Genomic DNA, 17763 nt, shown 5'->3' on the forward strand with positions numbered 1-17763 from the left:
TACACAAACTTAGCATGTAAAAAGTTTCAATAATTACAGAACATCTCCCCAGATTTTACTCTACTTGTGAAATACCTCAGGGAACTCAACAAGCTTTTATAGAACCGTAGAGCTATGTGAATTCAGAAGAACTTGATGGGAGAATATTTTTGATTCAACTGTTTCTCTGGCATCTGTCCATATTGGGATATTCTGGAACCCACGACAGGACACCAGAATGTTATAGAAGCAGCATACGGTATTCGTCCCTGATTGATTAATATAAAAAATGCTTTCCTAATTATTTGGCAATGCTATCCCATTTTTCCTCTTTCAAAAAGGAATTCTGTTCTTCATTTTTTTTTTTCCGGACTGCTTCTCCTAAGACATTTGGCATTAATTTTATAGACTCTTAGTATTCCCTCTTTCTTTACTTCCTAAACTTTATTTACACTGCCATTAATCTTGGTAATTTCCTTGAGCTTTATGACATGACTCTTTTGGCACATTGAGGGCATCACTATTTAACTTTCCAGTTTCTTAACTTTAATAGAATTTATTTGTTTTAGATTCTTTTTCTATCTTACCTGAAATTGACTAATGTTTCCCAAAAGGGTTCTGGATATTGGATGCAAATTTTGGCATCTCATCTCAGATATTAGAAAACTCTAGCAGTGGGAAAGTTACTACAGCTTTTATTTTTTGATAACTGCTAGTCAAGGGGTTAATTTTTTTAAAGTCAATTTCTTTACTCAATCCTCAACAACAAATCAACAGCTCGTTGTTTTTAAGATAGTTTGATATCCCATGCAGTAGAGGCATCTTGAGATTTTAATTTTTTGGAATTAAAATGGAGCTTCTAAAAACATATTTTTATTTTTAAAAATATTTTATTTATTTATTTATTTGAGAGAGAGAAGAAGCAGGGGGAGAGGGAGAGGCAGACCCCCCCCCCCCCAGTGCAGAGCCTGATGCGGGGCTCGATCCCAGGACCCTGGGATCATGACCTGAGCCGAAGGCAGCTGCTTAACTGACTGAGCCACCCAGGCACCCCTAAGAACATATTTTTAAATTAGTTAAAAATTTTATGTCAGTTTTCCATAAAATGGAAATATATTGGCATAACTTTAATTCGTTTACTTAACAAGAGTGAGAGAAGTCAATTTTACTTTTCTGAAATGCTCAGGTCACAAATATGTTGAAATGCTAATATTCATTAATTTGAGTCATGAGTATTCTGGAGTTTGTGATATTATTCTGTGTACTAGTTTGTATATTTTATACATTGTATTTTTTTCCCCAAATAAGACAAAATCTTTAGTCCTGCCTTAAATCTTTTGATTTTCTGAGGAAATAGGAAGCTGGGTTATAACCTGGTGAAATAGAAAATTTGTCCATTTTGTTAGGTTAGGTAGTGGCGGCGGGTGACACGGTTTTATGTTAGTGTAGATGAGAAGGGAACGAAGGGGAATTTAATGTTAGTTCAATTAATGGTTGCGGAAACAAGCAATGAATAAAGTGTAATCTAAACAGAAAGTTTTCTGTTCAAAAAAATTATTTTGGAAGATAATGGATTATCTTTCTAGAAAAGGCGTCAACGTTTCTCATATGACCCTCTCAACCAAAATATAGTTTGCCACCTAGATTTTAGTGGTTGTCTTTTTAACAGGCTGTTTCTTAAGTACATATTTGTCATATGCCTAGTCTATATTTTTCAAACAGCACTTTAAGTAGAATTCAAATAATAAGAACCAAAGGGACTTGAGTTTTCCTTAACGTTTTAGAGGCTTTCTATGCTGTTTTTGCAAATGTAAGTTAAGGTGGAGCTCATTTTGGCTGTGAGGGGTGGCCATAAACTACTGTTTCTCTTCAAACCCCTCCCCTCTCACCTATTTTCTAAGATTTACTCATTATAATTGTTAATTTTCCTTTTCAAAATTCACTTTTAACAGAAGGCTCTGTTAGATGGCTCCAGGAGCAAGCAGCCCGCCGGCTCATTCTGGGAAAAGGAGGGAGAGGGTCCGGGGCTGGGGCCGGGGCTGGGGTGCCGGCAATGGGGGACTTCCAGGGAGAAAGTAGCGGAGAGACTGCAGTGACACTGCCCTCCCCGGGCGGGTTGAAGCATCTCACTGGTGACGGGTCTGAAAGCACGTGGCTACGTCATGGAAAGCCAGTCTTTTCAATGCAAACTTCAACTCCTCCTCCTCCTCCCTCTAATGCCTGTAACTCACATCCGAGGCTGGGCGAGGAATCCGGAGGGGAGATTTTCCTCATGCTCACCGTTGTTGGAAACTGGGAGAGTGACGGGAAGGAGGAAGGGGATCTGTGGCGCTCTCTACCTACTACCAGCCTGACCAGGGGAGGGGGCACCTGGATTTGCATCTTTTCTTCGTGGTGATTGAGAACTGCAGGTTCAATCCGATCCCACTGAGCACTGGAGATTGATTATTAAAACAAAAAACAAAAAACAAAAAAAACAAAAAACCGACACTGGGAGAAGGGAGGCTCTGTCTTCGGCTGTCAGACTCGATCTCGGAGGTGGTATTGGTGTGTGTGTGTGTGCTGGTGGTTTTTTTTTTTTTTTTCTTTCTTTCCTTCTTTCTTTCTTTCTTTCTTTCCTTTTTTTTTTTTCCTTCTCTCCTAGGGGCTACACAATGGCAGTCTTCTCTCAGTGAGATGAATCCTGCTTTGCCTTCTGCAGACCCACCCATCCTCATAGCGATCAAGTAAAAGGCTATGGTTTTCTCTTTGGGGATCTTTTGTGCATTACTGTTCTCTCTGATTAGTTCTGGTCTCTGTTGGGATTTCTTTGCTTTTTTGTTTGGCTTCATGCTGAAAAAGGATTTTTTTTCCAACCCTTTGGTAATAATCCAGTGGTGATCGAGGGGGATAAATCATTCACCCTGGCCGAAAAAAAACAATCACTGAGAAGTCTCAAAGAAATATACCACGTGAGGGGAAAAAACTGGGAGAAGATCCGGAATATTATCGTTTTTCCTATGGTAAAACCGGTGCCCCTCTTCAGGAGAACTGATTTCAAATTATTATTATGCAACCACAAGGATCTCTTCTTTCTCAGGGTGTCTAAGCTGCTGGATTGCTTTTCGCCCAAATCAATGTGGTTTCTTTGGAACATTTTCAGCAAAGGAACGCATATGCTGCAGTGTCTTTGTGGCAAGAGTCTTAAGAAAAACAAGAACCCAACTGGTAAGCAAAACATGCATCATGTTATGTTTTTCCTCATAATAACCTGTCTGTTGCTCATTGAGCTAGATCTGCAGTTCTGCTATGCAGGAAGGCAGGGGAAACAGAAAAGGAACCAGGACAGTGTTGCATATAGAGGTGTTGATGGATAAACAAGTAACAGCTGGATCGGCGTCTCTGAGCCCGAAAACCATTATCAGCATCCCTTGGCTGTGACACAATCCATCACTAGGAGGGAGGAGGAAACTTTTTTTTTTTTTTAATGTATTTGGTTGCCTATGTTCGGTGGAATATTGAAGGGCTGTGGCTTAAGGTTTTGCCCAAGGCAGCTGAAGGTTCCGTAGTTGCCAGGAGAAAGAACCGCGAGCTCTCTTTACTTCTGCAGCAGGTTCAGGGACGTAGCTAGGTGCCGAGGACCTGCTCTAGACTTTCTGATTAGCTTGCACAATATTCGCCACCCCGTCACCTTTACCAAAGTAAAAGAGGCCCTCTGCCTCGCGGCCCCGCTCCTCCGTCAGCCCCCGCCTCCCTCCCCCGTCTAGCTCTCCGTGCACGAGTATTAACTCATTCCCCCGTCTGCCCCCGACACCTCCTGCCACTGGGAATACTTGAGCTGGGCTTATGCCTGGGGGAACCCCAGACGGAGAAGACAAGCCCAGCCCCCTCCAATATATGCAATTTAACTCCCCCCCCTTGGAAAAAGCAGTGTCAAAACCCTGCCCCCAAGTTCCGCGGGTGGGATGAGCCGGGCAGTGGGTTCCAGCTTCAGGCTTCGGTAATCATGCGCCCCTATTTCAAAGGCTCCAACCGGGAAACTTGCAGTGCATTACATAAGAAATGCAAATGCAGGTGATTCGGGGAGTCGAATCCCGGAGGTTCACTTCCCGGTGTCCCAATCTGAGGCGTTTGGGGGACGGCCGCGAAGCTGTGGGCGAGCAAGTGGGGGAGGCCAGGCCGGAGGGCTGCGTGGTGGCGGCGGCGCGCCGACGAGGAGGCTGGGCGCCGCCAGTCTGGGAGCCGCGCGCGGGCAGCGGGGGTGTGTGTGGTGTCCCCGGGTTCAGTTCAGGCTGGGGAGGGCGGGGGGGGGCCGGGTGTTTGTGTCTGGGGCTGCGTTGGGGGGCGGGGGCGGGGCCGCGGGCGTCCCGCAGCGGCAGACCCGCGCTGGAGGCTCCTGACGCTGGCACTGCGGTGTAGTAGATCATGGCTCCCCGCGGCCGCCCTGACACCCGGAGCTCCGCCGAGGGCCGCGCTGGCATCCCGAGCCCCAGCGGCCCGGCAGCAAGTGGCTGCTGCCTCCCTGCCTCCGAATCTTGCAAATGCAGCGTAGCTGGGGCGGCTCGCTCCGAGGGGGCTTCCGTCTGCGGGTGCCCGGAGCGAGAGCGGGGGGAGGAGGAGGAGGAGGAGGAGGGGGAGGAGGAGGAGGAGGAGGAGTGGTGGGTGGGCGGGGTTGGAGGTGGTGGGTATGGAGGCTGAGCACGCTGTGAGGCCCCCAGTGCTGCAGGAGTAGGGAGACTGCGAGTCGTTGGACCGTCCGAAAGGGCAGATGCTCGCATGCGGGCGGAGGACGCCTGGGCAGTTGCCCCAGCTGGGCCTTTTAGGGAGCTGGGGAGGCTCTGGGAGAAAGAAGTCACTGGCTGCCCGCCGGCGCCGCGCTGCAGTGGGCTCCGAGCCTCTGCCCTGGACTTCTCATCCCTGTGCTGTACCCCTTTCGCACCGTCGCCCTCCGTTCCCTCCTCTCCCTCTCCCTCCCTTCTCACCCTCCTCCTCCATTCCCTGTCCTTTTACCCTTCTCTCTCTCAACTCCTCAGCGTTTAGCAACTCTGAACTGATAACCACCATCCTGAGCATTGCCCAAGGAGAAAGCGCTATTGTCACCTTACCACCCCGTTTCTAATTCAACTGTGAGGTGTACCCCAACCCCGCATGGAGCCCAACACTTGCTGACGTTTTGGTGATACCTAGAGCTGCAACACTACTGCCTCTCAAGTTAATGTGAAGACCCTTTTTGCAAGAGTTACCCGAGTTGGGACAAGCCAAGGGCTGCTCTTGGGAGGGAGGGCTTGCGCCTTCAGGCAGTAAAAATAGTGGGTTTTGAAGCCTTCTCGTGTCCTGTGGATTTAGCTCCCTTCCGAGAAAGGAATAATGTAAAAGCTTTTTTTTTTTTTTTTTGTCTTGGCCATTTGTTTAGGGACCTTAAAGTCAGTCCCTCTATAGTACTGGAGAATGGGAAAAAAAATTCTGCTTTTATAATTTTTTTTGTAAGCAGTTTTACTGGAAACACTAATTCCCCCCCCCCCCCCACGGTGCAAGATATTTTTATTACACCTCCCCCACCCCACCCACTTGCATCTCTCTAGAATAAAGTAGACTTTTTTTTCCTTTCAAGGCATATTGGAAGGTGTCAAATGACATATTATTTTTAGAGTAATTTATTTTGCAGCTTATGAATGCAAAAGTACTTGGGTGTGAATTGATGGGTTAATTCAAAGCGTGTCTGACAACATCACCAACTATTCTAACGGGATAGTGTAGTCTTAGATTGCCAGAGGTTAGAGTTCCAACCCGGAATTGGGAGTATTTTGTAAATTATTTAAAAAATGTGACATTAATGTGTCACATTATCTCATCTTCTAAAAGTTTTGCTTTTTGAACTCAAATCAAATCCATGCTTAGCCATTCCTTTTCTGGTTTGTACTTGGTAGGTTCCATTCTCCTTCTGCTATTAACATGAAGCCTAAAATCGTTTGCAGGTTTTTGATCCCAAGATAGCGGTATAACCAAGAAGTTAATTGGGTAATTAAAATAAAACAAAGACTAAAATCTTCTTAACTGTTAAAACCAGAAAGAACAGATTGACTACTACCTATTATGTTATCTTAAATCTAAAATGAGGACAATTAACTGGTTTCAAATTAAGAAGCTTCGCAGAATACCTCCAAGTACCAGCAGTAGGATCATGAATTTGGTGTGAAGCCTTCTTAGATTAATAATTCTTCTCAATCTTTGCAAGTTATAGAATAAATTACTGATTATTCTTAATTTTTAAATTGTCAACAAGTATGGGTAGTTTGGTCAAGGCTCCTGGGAGGACTTTTAGGGCACTGCTATATAGTTATGTTGGTGTGAAAATAAGTAGATAATAGAGTCATGAACTTAAGGACAAAGTTATTTATCTACCCAAAAGTTAATAGCAGTTAAATAAGAGATATTAATTTAACCTTTTTTTGTAGTTGTTTTTATGTAAAATTTAATTGGAAAAGAACATGAAGAACATACTTACACAATATATGCTTTTTAAAATAAATTGCAATAGCTTGGAAATCCTACATATAAAGTAAATCTACCATCTTCATAGAAACTGTCCAGTGTCTCACAATACAACTATTAGCAGAGAACACATGCATGCTTAAATGTCCTACTTTCCCCTATTTTCCTAGTAAAGCAGTAGCTGTTATGTTTAGAATAAATGTTACCTGCTTCAGCTTTCACTTATGAGTCATGCAAGGTGATTGTATTTTTGGCAAATCATTAAATAGGGAATACTAAGTCCAAGGCATTTATTTAGCCTGGAGGAGGGCTTGATATGTTTCTTTAAACCAGCAATGATAGTTTGGACTGACCAATGTGTATCACAGGCCAGTTTGGTACTAATCTAGGTCACTAGACTTTGAGTGACAGTTGCTAAGAAATGTGGTTGGAAAAAAAATTCCACGATAAGGGGAAACACTAAGGTCATGTCATGGATATCTCTTCAGACACATCATCTACAACAAGCAAAGGAAGCCACAGAGCCTCGAATATATACACGCATTGAACCACACTCACGAGACCCCCAAACTTTCTTGGCTCGATAGGGTTTTGGAAAGCACAGAATTTAAGATAAGTTGTAATCAAAGATAATTTTATTGAGCAGTGAGAGTGGGAGGGAGGGTACGAAGCAGAAGTCCTAGACCGAGTTCAACAGAGCACATTTAGAAAATCCCAAAACTCATGGCCCAGAGGGTCTCCTTTTCTGAACTCAGTCTTTCTCTCCGCCATTTAATTTGGAGATGAAACAAGCAGGGCTTGGTAGAACTCATCGTCACTTTCTATTTCCTACTTGTTTTGGTGTCTTTCAGCTTTGCTTTTGCCTTTCACTGAAGCTGTTTTAGGTGCCCAAAACATCTGGTACGCCTCTGTTACTCATTTAAATATATGTTATCCTTTTAAAACTACTTGCTTTACATGTAGGGCTGTCATGGCATTTTAGAAGTGGGAAAATAGGGAGAGACAGAAGAAAATAGGGAGAGACAGAAGAAAAAAGGAAGTAAGCATTTTTTACTCCTTCCCCTTCTCAGTCTGCCAACTCATCCTGGGTTCCTGTGGAGCTGGGTGAGCCACATATGGGCCACAACCTCTGCATTTCTAAACACTGAGCATGTATCCAATGGAGACAGCAAGTTCAGACTACATGGCTAGAACACCTAACAGGTGTGAGGTTCTTCTCCTACTGACATGCTTGCCTTTAGAGTGGGATTCCATGTAATCAGAGCTGGCCTTGGACTCCATCCAACAGGCTTTAGTTACTGAAGTAGCAAAATGAGTTTGCAGAACAGTGGCACTTCATGAACCAAAGGACAGCATTTTAGATAGGTTTCCAAGTATTGACTTGTTGGGAGAGTGGATTTTTCTTTTTTGAAATTATATCCAAGTTAACAAAGTGTGAAATCCAATGCATGACAATCTCAACTTGGTTTTAACAATGAGGATGACTTTGGCTGTACCCATATCCAGCCTATTCTCATCTTAGACAGCATCTAAAACTGAGATGTTTGTTCAAATTTTCAAAAACTGCTTTCAGAAGGCGCTAAAGGTAATTTTATACTATGTTTAACATTTCCCACATGAACCATTTCTTTAAAAATGTTCAAACCCAGTCTTCCATGTTTTAGCAACACAAGCATTGGGGACTTTTGTGGTGTTTTTATACATATGGCAACAAGGACAACAATCAAAATTTTCACTCCTTTGTACATTTTGGCATCATAACTCACTCAATTGACTCATAATCCTCCTATAAATACCATGTAGATGTCTCAAAATGGAAGCATTTATTCAAAATAGTTTCTTATGCCTTAAGGCGAGACAGTTGGAATTTAACAGTACATTTGAAGCTTCTCTATTAAGATTTTTTTCCCCTCCTCTATTAAGTTTTAAACCAGACATTGCATTGTGGTGTGTATATTCTTAATAAAACCTTTGAGCTTCACCTTAGGATCACCTCCAGGAGAGACTGTGGGTCAGGGAAATAGTACTGAAACTTTTACCAGCTCAGTGCCATAGTCTCTGTTCTTTAAGGATTCCATTTGTTTATCACATACCAGATTTAGTTGTAAGAGCTGAACCTGAGCACTGAAGGGCAGGGAATTTTCTGAGGGAGACTTCTTGGTTCCTCCATATGCCTCTAGAGATGCATAATGTTTTTGCTACTCTGCTTTTTAAGGGCCAAGTAGTGTCCTGATGTTTTTCCTGTGTATTTCTCTAGTTGCTTCAAACTAACTTTCTGCTTCAGTCAGAATGTAAAAGGTAAGATGACAAAAGGGAAGTTGAAAGAAGGAATTCTTAGGGTCTTGCGAAGGCAAAAGGGAGGCATAATGCAGACATGTTTCACAGGGAAACTGAAGCTTTTGTTTATCTAATCCACTAAAACTATCTAAGAAAGTCACCCCACAATTGTTGGGCACTATTGCCTTTATCATTGTTCCCTGACAAAAATTTTAGTTATGATATGTAGCAGGCTTTCAGTACATTTTAATTAAGTGCATTAACAGTGAAAATAGGATTCTTTGTGAAAGTTAACTGTGGGTATGTAACTGCAGGTATCATAAATTATAGTAGCTTAAGTTCACTTAATGCTTACTCCTTTCCAAAAGTGCCAACCAAGAATTTGGTTTCTTAACGATAAAACAGAGAGAAGGAAAAAGTTGTTAGTGGACTCCTAGCTCTTCATCCTGCCGTGGTAAAGCATCCTGAAACTCGGTCAGCTGACATTCCCTAGGCCTACATTTTATAATACCCTCTTTCCAAAAATCTCAAAACTTGAGGCCTTACTCAAAAATATAAGCTCAAGAGCCAATCGCAGTCTCCCCTTCTGGTCCTCTCAGCCTTTGAAGAGCGAATGTGAGGGCACCATTAGGTTCCCCCTGCAAGAGTCCCCTTCCTTTTCTTTTCTAATCTTAAATTCGCTTCTCCTTAAAAAGGAAGACGTTTCACAAAAACAGTCGAGTGAATTGTTCCTCTTTTCTTTACTGAACTCCTCTATCTGAAGATGGTAACTGGGAATCTCCTTTGTGGCATCTTTTTGCTCTTGAGGGGACAGCACCTAACCAGACTCTAGTTCAGTTGCTTTGAAAGGCGGTGCCCCCCCCCCCCCCTTAATATTTTATTCTTTTCAGTTTTCAGTTTCGAAGCAGCCATCTTCAAACTTGGTAGCTCCTTGCACATCCCACCAGCACACTGATCTATTCGGCTTCTCCTTCCTGGAGCCGCCGTCAGAGGAGGAGGGCGCTGGGGCGCCGTGGCCTCGGGCCGGGAGGCGCGGAGTGTGTCAGGGACAAGGTGTGGCAGAATGCACGGCAGAGGCAGGGCCCCCGCTTTCCAGAGCCGCGGGCCACAGCCTTCTGCAAACCGCGAGCCGGCCACTCGGCCACTGGGATCTGCTTCCAGGAACCGGGCCCCTCGGGGCGTCCTGGCTGAAGTCGGCTGCGGAGTCTGCCTAACTGAGTCCGAAGACAGGGGGCACGCAGACCAAGCACCGTGTTCCTCCGGGTGTGACGCGCGGCCCGAGCCTCCGGGACCCGCCACCACGCGCTCCTCGCTTACGAGCGCGGGGTACTCGGCATCGCAATGCGGCGGAAACGGCCCGTCCGAGCCGCCGTAGCGCGGGAAGCTTCCGTTGTCACAGAGATGACCTCTGACCCTGGGGCGTCTCTGGGGACCGGCGGCGTGGGCATCCGTTGCTATGGAAACCAGGGCGACAGGAAGCCCGTCCTGGGGCGACCTGGAGCGCAGGCAGGGCCTGGGTCCTGAGGTGGCGCGTTTGCGGGCCACTCGGCCGGCGTCCACGCAGGGGCGGTGTGAGCACCGGCCGGAGGGCTGCGGAAAGAGTCTGGTCCTGGCCCACAGGTGGCCGCCTCCACCCGCTGCCCCTCTACAAGCCGCTGGGCCCAGAGGCTCAGGGACTGGGCCGGAGGAGAGAGCTGACTTGCGGGCATCGCACCCCAGCCCAGCACTGGCAGAAGATGAGCCGAGGGGGCCTCTCAGCTTCCCCACTAGCTCCCGGAAGAGCCGGGGCTGGCTCCTGCGTTCTCTCGGCCGCAGTTTCCTCAGCCGCCATGTTCGAATAATCTCAGGTCAGCCTCAGCTGCCATGTTGTAGGCTTCTGTAACCCCCGCCCGGTCCGCGCTCCACGTGAGCCCTTCCGTCTTTCCTGTACCTGCCCTGGACTAGGCTGAGTATATTTAAATTGTATTCCAAAATCAGAGACTATGAGAGATGGAGGGCCACTGTAGGGATCATGACTGACCTGCCCCTCTTGGAAGGGCGGCCACTCCTTCACGGTGGAGGAAGAGACGGGTCCAGGAGCTGGTTTTGAATTGTAGACACAGCAGCTTTGAGCCTGGGAAGAAGAAACATTGTAATTTACTGGTGACACTACCAAGAGCTCTTCGTGCATTTTAGAGAGTTGTGTGGTTGGTGCTGAAACAGACTGCATTCTGTCCTAACCATTATGTTCTCCAGATGCCTTTTCCTACAGCCTCTAAACATGTTGGGGGGAGGAACCTCTCTCTACGGGCTTCTGTCCTCTTTGGGCTACTGGGCAGAATCACATGCATTTTGAATCTTAGAGAAAACTTCACTGAAAATTTAGAAATTGAAAAAGACTATTTTGAGGATACAATAATGCAAAACTCACTAGCTTATAAAAGAACAGCTGGATCCAAATTGATGGAATAAGTTAAGGTGACCTGTTTAGATGGCTTTACACTTTTTAAAGATTTTTCATTGGCCTAGTTTCCGAATAGCTTCCCCCACTTTTCTTTATTTTCTCCCTTCTGATGAGAATTACCTCCTGAAGTTTGCTTTTCAAAGAGATTTCCTTCAGTTCCTAAAGAAGACTGGGTAGAACATTTACACCTCAAAGGCACAAGGAAAGAATGCAAGCTCCTCCAATGAGGATTTGTTTCCTAAATCCAAAATTTTACAATAGCTACAAGTTTTTATAGATCAGCAGGGGAGGTTTGGGGATTGATAAAAATGATAGATGGGTTTTGAATTGCTTCTAGAGCTGCATTTCTGTTCTTGTAAAGACTGAATTTATAAGACAAGGACAGTTCTTTTTAATTCCTCAAAGAATTGGGTTGCAACTGTATGACTTCAAAGGGTTGACCACCCATCCAACTACATTATCTTCTATTTGCTTCTTTAGGTCAGGGAGAAGATCTTCAACTAAGATGGAAATCAAAAGATTCCTGTCTTCTAGATACAGAGCTATTTGTCTTTGGAATAGTTTTCTTTCCATTTGGGTACATAGTTTCATTTAGCTTAGCAGATAGGCCTAAATAAAAGTTTTCATGAGGTTCTGAATATCAGTCTCCAATATCAGCAAACTTCTAACCATAAAAAAGTCTTTTTGAATATCTTGTCAGGTTTTAGCTGGGACAAACAGTAAATATTCCTGGCAGTATTGAACAATCTTTTGGATGTGAGAGGCATTCTCAAAGAAGTTGCAAAAGATACTGCTCTCCCAAGATCTAGAGCCACTCCCGAAGATTACCAAAATCAAGACTTAACACAATTCCCTTGAGAGCTTGCCACAGTCTGTAGGACACTAGCCACAAATGGAGTGCAATCTCCACTTCTGTCTGGCTATGTTTTGAGGGCCCCCAACTTGATGGTTGCCAAGCCAAGTTCTCAGGACACAAAAGGAGACAAATAAGAAGGCAACAGCTGTCCTTGGGAGATAAAGGCTCAATATCCAATGCATCTTGAAAAGGAAGGGATAACATGAAATTTTACCTTCCTCTCTTGACGAGGCACTGCAGACAGAGATCCAGGAGAGCTGATTTTGGTAAGAATCTTCACCCTTCACTGGCTTCTGTCAGTTTTCCCCTGATCCCTTCTCCAAGGCTCCAGAGTGAGTGGGGTTTGAAGTAGAGAGTGAAGCTGAGGTATCTACCAGAATTTGGCAAAGTTTTTTTAATTAATTTTATTTTAATTTCCCTTTGGCTGTTTAAGGGAATACTAGTAGCAGTTTACTGGAGAATCCCTTGGAGTCCCATCAACCCTGAAAGGGGCCCATGTAGTGGTAGATACAGGGGCCTCTGGATATAGGCCATTATAATCTGGATATAGGCAGACTTTTGTTTATGGTCATGTAGTCTATTTAGAGTGGAAAGATAGTACAGATAGAGGAGTAGCGAGTACTGAGGTCAAGGAGGGTAGAAGGGAGTAGCAGAAGTCATTTAATGCTTATAGTCTTTTGTTTTAGGTACCTCTTGGGTCCTTGATTTTTTTTTTTTTTTTTTTTAGTCTTTTGCAATAAATCTTTCCATGAAGCTATTTTTGAAGTCTTGTTTCAAAGGCTTCTGCATGCCAGTTAAAATAGGTACCCTATTCTATTTGTTTGATTTGGGAACACTTACTTTCAAGTTCACTTTTTCAATGAATGATCTTGTCTAATTAGAATATTCCTCATAAAGGCCATTTTAAATCTAGGTTGTCTTAGTCAGATTTGGCCATTTTTGTAGATACCTACAACTTCAGGGACCACAGTCCTTAGTCATAAACATTTGTGCTGGAAGATGGCACACTTAATTCTTTGGAACTTGAGGATCCCATTTCTTTAGTAAAGCTTTGGGTCTCTGAGAGCCGAATTAATACCTAAGAGGGATGTGCCATTGGGTTGGGGATTTTGTGCTGTTTTACAGTGTGCCTTGTTACACAGAAGTTTTCTTGAGGTTGGCACGTGGCTTAGTGTCGATCTAACCCATTCTGTGATCAACTCACCCTAGCACAGGAGTCTTCCCGTTAGGTGTCAAACACTCCAAGAGCTTTTAGGTGTTTGACCCATGCCCACCAATTCTGTGGTTTTGGCTTCTGAGATCCCCGTTAGGAATAGATCTATTATGCCTTTCACAAGAAAATGTCTTTATAGTGGTGGATACCCTAACGGCTTTTAATAGTCCAACTTGCACCTACTTAGATTTTGATGTGTCATTGGTCGGAAAAGTCTGAATTTGTCTTAATTCCCTTCCCCAAGTTTCCTAGCAGTTTGTGCTGTGGACTTACCTTGAAGCTTTATGAATCCTGTCCACCCAGTGGCTGCCATCTTGCTTTCTTTAGATTGAGGGGTAACCATTATTTTCTCTTGAAATAACCCATCATAATTCAACCAGACTTACTGTTGCTGGCTGCCTTGCACAGTTCCCGAGACTTGTAAGGAACCCCACAAAGGTGCTTACCTTGTACACGAGTTTGGCCACAAACCTAAATGTTGTGGTTCACTAAGTCTCACTGTGAAAACCCGAAGGCTCTCACACTCCAGCTTTTCACCTGGAAGGACTAAGGTGAACAAACTTGTGGAGCTCAGAATGCAAAACAAGCAGAACTTGATCAGAGAGAAGCTTACCAGAGTAGTCAGAGAGGCAGCAAATAAAATGGCTTTCTGGGTACCTTCACCTGCTTCTAGAAGCCGTCCCTAGAATCTTTAGCAGCTGTCTTCAGGTCCCATCTCATTGCCCAAACTGGCAATTTGCAAAACTAAAACAATTCAGTAATCAGTTTGAGGTCCTTTCTTCGAGGGAAAACAATCCTTGATTGGAGGAGTACAGTGCTCACAAGTAGTTGGAGCATCCTTCCCAAGGAATTTTGGGCAAGTGTGAGTTTTAAAAAGCATTAGAAGAGGCAACAGGGAAACAAGCATGATTGGCTAGGAGTTAGGGATTCCTTTATAAGGATAGCAGGTCCTATTTTCTAATATAAGGTAAACTAGCTAAAACAGAGTTGGAGGATTGTGATTTGTATGTTAGATTTCCTTGACAGGTGTTTCCCATGAAGTGCAGGCTGACTGAGGTCTGGATTTGTGATGTGGGCCAGGTCGCTGGGCCTGCCTCCATTCTGTGGGTCCTGATACACAAATTAACTTTATCAGTAGTCAAGAACAGATCATGTGTTCTGTGGCAGGGTCAGATTTACTCTTGAGACAACTGCTATCGTGGACAGTGTGGGTTAAAATAGCTTTGAATGGGGCAAGACTGAAGGTAGAAAGTCCACAAAGGCAGCAACTGAAGTAGAAGTGGTAAGGTCCAGAATAAGGCAGTGACAGGGGCTGGAGGGGAAGTACAGTCCTTCTATCTCAGTGGCCAATGCGAATTTGGGAAGGAAGGAGAGGGGGGAGTCTAGAATATTTTGACCCCAGGTTTTTAATTTGGACAACTCCTGTGGATCATGATCCACTGGCCAATGGCCAATAACACACCTCCATCTCCTTGAAACATGGGGTAAAAACTTGGCTCTCTTCAGACTGTTCATATCAAAGGGTTGTGGTAGCAATGAGTAGCAAGTAGAAAACTGACAAGTTTCTCTTTTTAGATCAAAACTTAAATAGGCAGTTCTAGGAGAGTTGCTCTAGGATAAAGAGTTCATTTTCTTCACTTCACATCTGGAGGTCCTCAGGGATGGAAAAAGCTGCTTTACAAGGAAGAAAGGTCAAGAAGTTTTTTTAATATTATATATATTTCTTTGTCAGTAGTAACTGTTTTTGTACACAATATTTTGTTCAGTTTGAGGAGTCCATGAGTGCAATTAAAAGCCAAGTTTTCGAATTAACTATTCAAGTCTGGCAAGAAAAGGAAGTGTGAACTTTACTGAATTTACATATGTAAGTGTGCGCACCTGCTTTTTAGATAGAACTGAATGTAGTTGTAATTAAAATGCCCTTTTCCGCCCTATAACATTTTGTTGTCTGCACAATTACAGTGGATCGCTGAAGTGCGTGGTAACCTCTTCTGCAATGCTGCCTCTTAGATAAAGTATAGTTTGGGAGGGATTGCAATCTCTTTTCTTTCCACTTCCTGTGTGGAGCGCAGGGTACACTACTGTTGTACTTTAAAAAAGAATAAGTGTGAAAAAAAGGCTTAAAGATGAAAACAGTTGTAGGTGGTTGTTGTTGTTTTTAATAGCCAGCTATTTCAAAGTCTGAAAGTCATCTTTGGTTGTGTTACTGTTGTATCCCAGGTATTATAATTCTTAAGCAAAGAAAAGATGTTTGCCAGGAAGCCTGAGTCAGTTCTCTAACTAAATACTCAGTAATACCACTCTGCTTCAACATTTTCCTGGTGGGGCAGATTGAAAACAGTAACCCAATAGGCTCGTTCCTCCTTTATTATCCAATGACTTGAGTTGTTTCCTAGGAATTTGTGTTTTTCATTGACTTAATTACATTCTCTTTTACAATGAAAATTTCCACTCATATGCCAATTCAGTGACATTAAATTCCTTATATATCATACATATAATAATGGATATGAAATCCTGGAAATACTTTTAATGGAGTGGATAGTAAATGTTAGAACTATTTTAATGATGCAGTAACAAAAATTGAAAAAAAATGAATTTTAAAAGGATAGAAATTTTGTATCATTATTGCTTATTATTTTCTCTTTCCTAATTATATTGCCTTTTGAAATCTTGGGAATAATCTTAAAGAGCACAGTTCTGAGGCGATTCTGTGGCACACACACCTTTTTATGGGGACATTAACCAGTGGCATATATGCTAAAGATAGAGTGTGGCCTGATCAGCAGAGCCATGAAGTTCGATCCCTGTTCTTTGCTTTGTCCTTTACCAAAGTGCTTTTCCATCACTGAGAGTTCACCACTTTGTCCCACTCTCCCTGTATTTGTGCTATCATACTCCAGATTTTGTCCTTTCACATATTTCCTTGAGGCTTGTCTTTCAAAAGTTTTGTCCTCAATTTACTCTTTAGGCAAGGTCGGGATTAGTATTCAATTGGACCTTCAACTTTCTCATGTATTACATTAGGGAGAAAAGGACAAAAAGTCTAATAATACAGTTGTCAGAAAGTAAAGGAGACATGTCTACCTGGACTGGAGACATTCACCAAAAGTGGCATTTATTTGACTTAATTTTTTCTTTCTGTGCTTTCAATAGCACGTAAAAAATTGTGCTGTGGTTCTGTTGCTTTATTAGATTATATTATAAAATGACTTTTGGGTGGTATTATTATAACAAATATTCTACCTCATATTCCCACTAATGAATGTACATTAACGTTACTAGATTTTTAAAAGCATATTGCTCTTCGACTTTAACAGAGATATCCTGAATTACTTTGAATCTTAGGTTATCACTATCTCTAAATTATCTAAGTTATCTTTAGAGAACGCTTTCTATGTACAAGGCAATTTACCTATAATACCTTATTAGTTCTCATAACCACCAGTAGGAACTTTTTTTATACAGTTGACCCTTGAACAACATGGGTTTGAACTGTGTGGGTCCACTTATATGTGCACTTTTTAAAATAAATCTATTGGAAAATATTTTTGAGATTTCTGACAGTTGGAAAAAAACTTGCAGACAAACTATGTAGCCTAGAAAGACTGAAAAATTGAGAAAAAGTGAGATATTATTATAAGAATATAATATATGATACATATAACATACAAAATATGTGTTAGTCAACTGTTTACATTATTGGTAAGGCTTCCAGTCAACAGTTGGCTATTAATAGTTAAGTTTTTGGGGAGTCAAAAGTTACATGTGGATATTTGACTGTGCAGGGGGTCAGTGCCCCTAAGCCGAGTGTTGTTCAATGGTCAACTGTACTTATCTTTAAAAGGATAAAATCCAGGCATGAAGAGGTTAAGGAAGTTGCTTGACAGTATCTAGCTAACAATTAAAGATCCAGGCACAAACCTGAGCCGTATTACTCCAGAGTGGTTACTCTTAAATCCCTATGTTGTAGCTGCCTCTCTAAAGACGATGTTCAAAGAATGTGTGTGAACCTGGCCAGTATGTCTTCGGGGGTCTGTGAATCATTATATCCTGAAACTAAAAGAAACTGCAATATATTCAGTATTTAGGTATTTAGAACTTGTAATGCTTTTTTTATCGAGCATAGTTTATATACCTTAAAACATACAGTTCTTAACTGTAGTGTGTGATGTCTTTTGACTATTGTATGCTTGTAACCAGCAACCCAGTCAAAACATAGAACATTCCATCACCCCAGAAAACTCCTTCTCTGTTATATTCCATTTCCATCCGGGACTCTCCTAAGAAGCAGCCACCATTCTGATGTCTCTCACTTAACCTTAGCATGTGGTAGAACCTCATATCATTAAATCGTGGTGTCCTCACGCTTTTGAGTTTGCTTCTTTCACTCAGCATGTTGTTTTTGAGATTCATCCATGTCGTTGAATGTTAGATATATAGAATGTGATGTGGTAGCTTTTTTGTTTTGTTTTGTTTTTTGTTTTTTTTTGTAAACTAGAAACTCCTAATTGAACAGACTTA

The 17763-nt window shown here is 42.8% G+C and overlaps 1 protein-coding gene across 4 annotated transcripts in view; it reads left to right on the forward strand.

Annotated features, from left to right (window-relative positions):
* The first annotated feature begins 2211 nt into the window (after positions 1–2211).
* Positions 2212–17763, forward strand: part of FGF14 (fibroblast growth factor 14) — a 610229-nt gene continuing 594677 nt past the window's right edge. For all 4 annotated transcript variants that reach the window (XR_003519363.2, XR_003519364.2, XR_004819992.1 and 1 more), the window contains exon 1: positions 2212–3186. Coding sequence is in view for 1 of the 4 variants with exons in the window: in XM_027591057.2 (XP_027446858.1) it covers positions 2979–3186 (208 nt within the window). In the remaining 3 variants the exon portion in view is untranslated. The remainder of the gene's footprint in view (positions 3187–17763) is intronic.

This window comes from Zalophus californianus, chromosome 3 (assembly GCF_009762305.2).
Source record: "Zalophus californianus isolate mZalCal1 chromosome 3, mZalCal1.pri.v2, whole genome shotgun sequence".
Classification (NCBI taxonomy): domain Eukaryota; kingdom Metazoa; phylum Chordata; class Mammalia; order Carnivora; family Otariidae; genus Zalophus; species Zalophus californianus.